Below are 4,277 nucleotides of genomic sequence, written 5' to 3' on the forward strand. Positions count from 1 at the left end.
CCTTAAAAACAAAGGGATCCAGGAAGGACAGACATTTCAAGAAGGTAATTTAAGGGGGAAGGAGCAGCCTGTCACAGTGTAGCAAGAGATGAGCTGGTAAGGAAAATTACTGGCCTGGCTGCCCATGGAGATTTTGTGGGAACTCGGGGGATAAAAGGACTGACAACTCAGGAAGCATTTAAGGATTTCGATGGGTTATTCAGAAAGGAAAGTTGAGATGTGAAAGCTCAATTATAACTTAACCTGGCAGCTTCTGTAAGAAAAAGGTTTTTATAAAAAAAAATATATAGCAAAAGGAGGGAGAAGAAGAACCTCTACTATTTATTGGATGCAGTAGAGAATAGAGTAACTAAAGATAAGGAAAAGGCTGAGCTACTTATCACCTTGTTTGTCTCAAGTATATTTTTTCAGTATTAGGACAGGTTGTCCTCAGGACAAGTGTTCTCCTGAGCTGGTAGATGGGCACAGGGAGCAGAACAGCCCCCTGGAATCCAGGAGGAAGCAGTTGGGGACCTGCTGAGCCACTCAGATACTCACAGGTGTCTCTGGGAGCAGATGGGATCCATCCCAGGGGGATGAGGGAGCTGTTGATGAGCTCCCCAAGCTGCTCTCCATCATTTACCATCAGTCCTGGCTCAGCAGGGAGGGCCCAGAGCACTGGAGGTGCCAGGGTGAGCCCATCCCCAGGAAGGGCTGGAAGGAGGAGCTGGGGAGCTCCAGGCCTGTCAGCCTGACCTGGGTGCCCGGCAAGGTTATGGAACAGATCACCTTGAGTGCCATCACAGGGCACCCACAGGATGGCCCAGGGATCAGAGCCAGCCAGCGTGGATTTCAATATCTGCATTGATGATCTGGATGAGGGGATTGCGCCAATCATCAGCAGATTTGCAGATGACACCAAGCTGGGTGTGAGTGTGGATCTGCTGGAGGGTAGGAGGGCTCTGCACAGGGCCCTGGACAGGCTGGATCCAGGGCCCAAATCCAACAAGGTGAGGTTTAACAAGTCCCAGTGCCTGGTCCTGCACTTTGGCCACAACAACCCCTGCAGCACTACAGGCTGGGGACAGAGTGGCTGGAGAGCAGCCAGGCAGAAAGGGACCTGCAGGGACTGATGGACAGCAGGCTGGACATGAGGCAGCAGTGTGCCCAGGTGGCCAAGAAGGCCAATGGCTCCAGGCCTGGATCAAGAATGGTGTGGCCAGCAGGAGCAGGGCAGTGATTCTTGCCCTCTGCTCGGCACTGATTTGGCAGCACCTCAAACGATGTGTCTGGTTCTAGACCCCTTGGGGTGAGCATTAGGGAGAAATATGTACCAGGAATAGGAAAGAAAGCAAAGGTGAAGCCAAGGAAATGGTCAGGGCAGTTTGGGGGTGGCTGCCAGGCAGCCCTGGCTCTGAGCAACAGCGTCTGCAGTGGCACAGGAAACTCCCAGCTGATGGGAACAAAGTTTCTGGCTGACTGCAGAGGCCAGGACAAAGCTGAGTGGTTTCCCTGGTGTCCCCCAGCCCTTGCTGGCCCCAGGGGCTGATGGCATTTGTGCTCCCTCAGGTTCATGTCCCCACAGCAACAGCATGGGGGTGCTCCAGCCTGCTGTGTGCAATGCAAACAGGGGCTGCTGAGGCAGTGCTGCCGTGTCTGTGCCTGCAAGGATGGGGCACCTGTGTGAGCTGGGGGAGAGGCCAGGGCTGTAGAGGGGGGATGTTGTTGGCAGCTGCATGAGGACGCTCTGGGACGCTGCCCTGGGCTGTGCAGCGCACTGGGGATAGATCAGCCCCTGCTCTGCTGCTCCTTCCCGTCTGCCCCAGGGCCCTTGCAGAGCCCCAGCCATGCTGTTTGCCCCCAGCCTGCCCACGGCCAGCCTGGGGCTGCTGACGGGGGTTTCTGTGCTGAGCATTGGCCTGGCCGTGTTCTTGAGAGAGCCTGGGCAAGGAGCCTGGAGCCCCCAGGGCCTGGCCTGAGGCGTCAGCGCTGCCCCAGCAGTGCCCATGGCCTGTCCCTGCTGCAGCCCCGGCACTGCCACCCCCAGGGCTGTGCCCGGCCCCGAGAGCACTCAGGCCCTGCAGCAACACCAGGGCCACCAGGGCAGCGGGGCAGGGCCACGGCAGCAGCACTGGCAACACCAAGTGCTGCTGCTGCTGCTGCTGGGCACAGCTGCTGGGCCAGCACTGATCTGCCCCAGCTCTGCACACAGACATTGCTGCTGCAGCTCCAGAGAAGGCAACACAAGGGCATCTCTGCAGAAAACTCTGCTGGGACATCCTTTAGTTCCTTTAAAGGCACCAAGAGCACAACCCCTCATTGACCCAGTCTGTGACTACAGGAAAGGTTGAGAGAAACAAAATGAGAAATGGCACAAAGATTGACATTTCTTTGTGGACAATAAGAAAATACTAAAACAAAGGAAAAAAACCTCCAAAATTAAACCAACAAGAAGGATCAAAGATAACTTTTATTACAAATGATTTGCAGAAATTGGCCAACAGTTTAATGTCTCTGAAAGCATCCAGTCATCAGTCTCCACACTGCAGCCTTGAGCTCCTGGTTCCTCAGGCTGTAGATGAGGGGGTTCAGGGCTGGAGGCACCACTGAGTACAGAACTGACAGGGCCAGATCCAGGGCTGGGGAGGACAGGGAAGGGGGCTTCAGGTAGGCAAAAAAGCCTGTGCTGATGAACAGGGAGACCACAGCCAGGTGAGGGAGGCAGGTGGAAAAGGCTTTGTGCCGTCCCTGCTCAGAGGGGATACTCAGCACAGCCCTGAAGATCTGCACATAGGAGAAAACAATAAACACAAAACAACCAGAAGATAAACACACACTAACAGCAAGAAGCCCAAGTTCCCTGACATAGGATTTGGAGCAGGAGAGCTTGAGGATCTGTGGGATTTCACAGAAGAACTGGCCCAGGGCATTGCCATGGCACAGGGGCAGGGAAAATGTATTGGCTGTGTGCATGAGAGCATTGAGAAAGGCACTGGCCCAGGCAGCTGCTGCCATGTGGGCACAAGCTCTGCTGCCCAGGAGGGTCCCGTAGTGCAGGGGTTTGCAGATGGACACGTAGCGGTCGTAGCACATGATGGTCAGGAGGACATACTCTGATCCAAGGAAGAAGAAAATCAGAAAGACTTGGGCAGCACATCCAGAGTAGGAGATGTTGCTGGTGTCCCAGAGGGAATTGTGCATGGCTTTGGGGACAGTGGTGCAGATGGAGCCCAGGTCAGCAAGGGCCAGGTTGAGCAGGAAGAAGAACATGGGCGTGTGCAGGTGGTGGCCGCAGGCTACGGCGCTGATGATGAGGCCGTTGCCCAGGAGGGCAGCCAGGGAGATGCCCAGCAAGAGGCAGAAGTGCAGGAGCTGCAGCTGCCGCGTGTCTGCCAATGCCAGCAGGAGGAAGTGCCTGATGGAGCTGCTGTTGGACATTTGCTGCAGCTGCACATGGGGACCTGTTCATGGAAAAAGGACAGTGACAAGTCAGCAGAGGCTGCTTTGAGCCAAACCTGGGCCATTCCCTGCAGACTGCCCCGCTGGGACTCACCCAGCCTTGTTCCTGCTCTGGGAAAACCTTCACCCAGGTCCCTGCCTGAGCTCCAGTTGTGCTGGCTGAGGGTGCCAGGAGCAGCCAGGCCTGTGCATGGGGGCTCTCGAGGAGCCATCCCTGCCCCACTGCCCTGGGTTTGTGGCCATGGGGCAGAGAAACAAGGCTGGATATCCAGGATTTGTCAGGGGAATCACTCCTAATGCAGAAAGGCTTGGTAGCATCTGCACTCCTAAAGGAAAGTTCTAAAGGAAATGGATGGCACTAGTTGGTTTTAGAAATTGTTTTCTTACCCACACATCATTCCTGGCTCTCTGAGGTCACAAATCCCCAGCATTTCTGCTGCACTGAGAGTTTGCCACTGAGAGATGGGAGAGGCAAAGGATTCCCTGTGGCTCAGGGAAGGTGAGGGGCTGGATGGGCTTGTTCCCAGCTCCCCTGGCTTTGCACCTTTGACTGAAATCAGAGCACAGTCACACTCCTGGGTCACCCTGGGCTAAACCAGACCCTGCCCAGAGCAGAGGGGTCCCTGAATGTCTCACCCTCTCTCAAGGTCTCTGGGCAAGGTCTCAGCACCCCCTTGTGCCAAGGACACTCACGGCTCCCTGGGCAAACCCAGCAGCATTTCCTCAGCTGTGGCAGCTCTGCCCTTCCCCGTGGGACATTCAGGAGCTCCCAGACGCTCTGGCACAGATTTGCACCCAGGAGGGCAGCTCAGAGCCTGGCAGGGCACAGCAAGGAGATC

At 55.8% G+C, this 4,277-nt stretch overlaps 1 protein-coding gene across 1 annotated transcript; it reads right to left on the reverse strand.

The window, feature by feature from the left end:
• Positions 1–2,484: 2,484 nt before the first annotated feature.
• On the reverse strand, positions 2,485–3,423 carry LOC118700996 (olfactory receptor 14A16-like). The gene has a single exon (XM_036405581.2). The coding sequence runs from the start codon at positions 3,415–3,417 to the stop codon at positions 2,485–2,487; it is 933 nt and encodes a 310-aa protein (XP_036261474.1). The 5' UTR covers positions 3,418–3,423.
• Between the last annotated feature and the right edge of the window lie 854 nt (positions 3,424–4,277).

The sequence above is a fragment of the Molothrus ater genome, unplaced genomic scaffold (assembly GCF_012460135.2).
Source record: "Molothrus ater isolate BHLD 08-10-18 breed brown headed cowbird unplaced genomic scaffold, BPBGC_Mater_1.1 matUn_MA110, whole genome shotgun sequence".
Classification (NCBI taxonomy): domain Eukaryota; kingdom Metazoa; phylum Chordata; class Aves; order Passeriformes; family Icteridae; genus Molothrus; species Molothrus ater.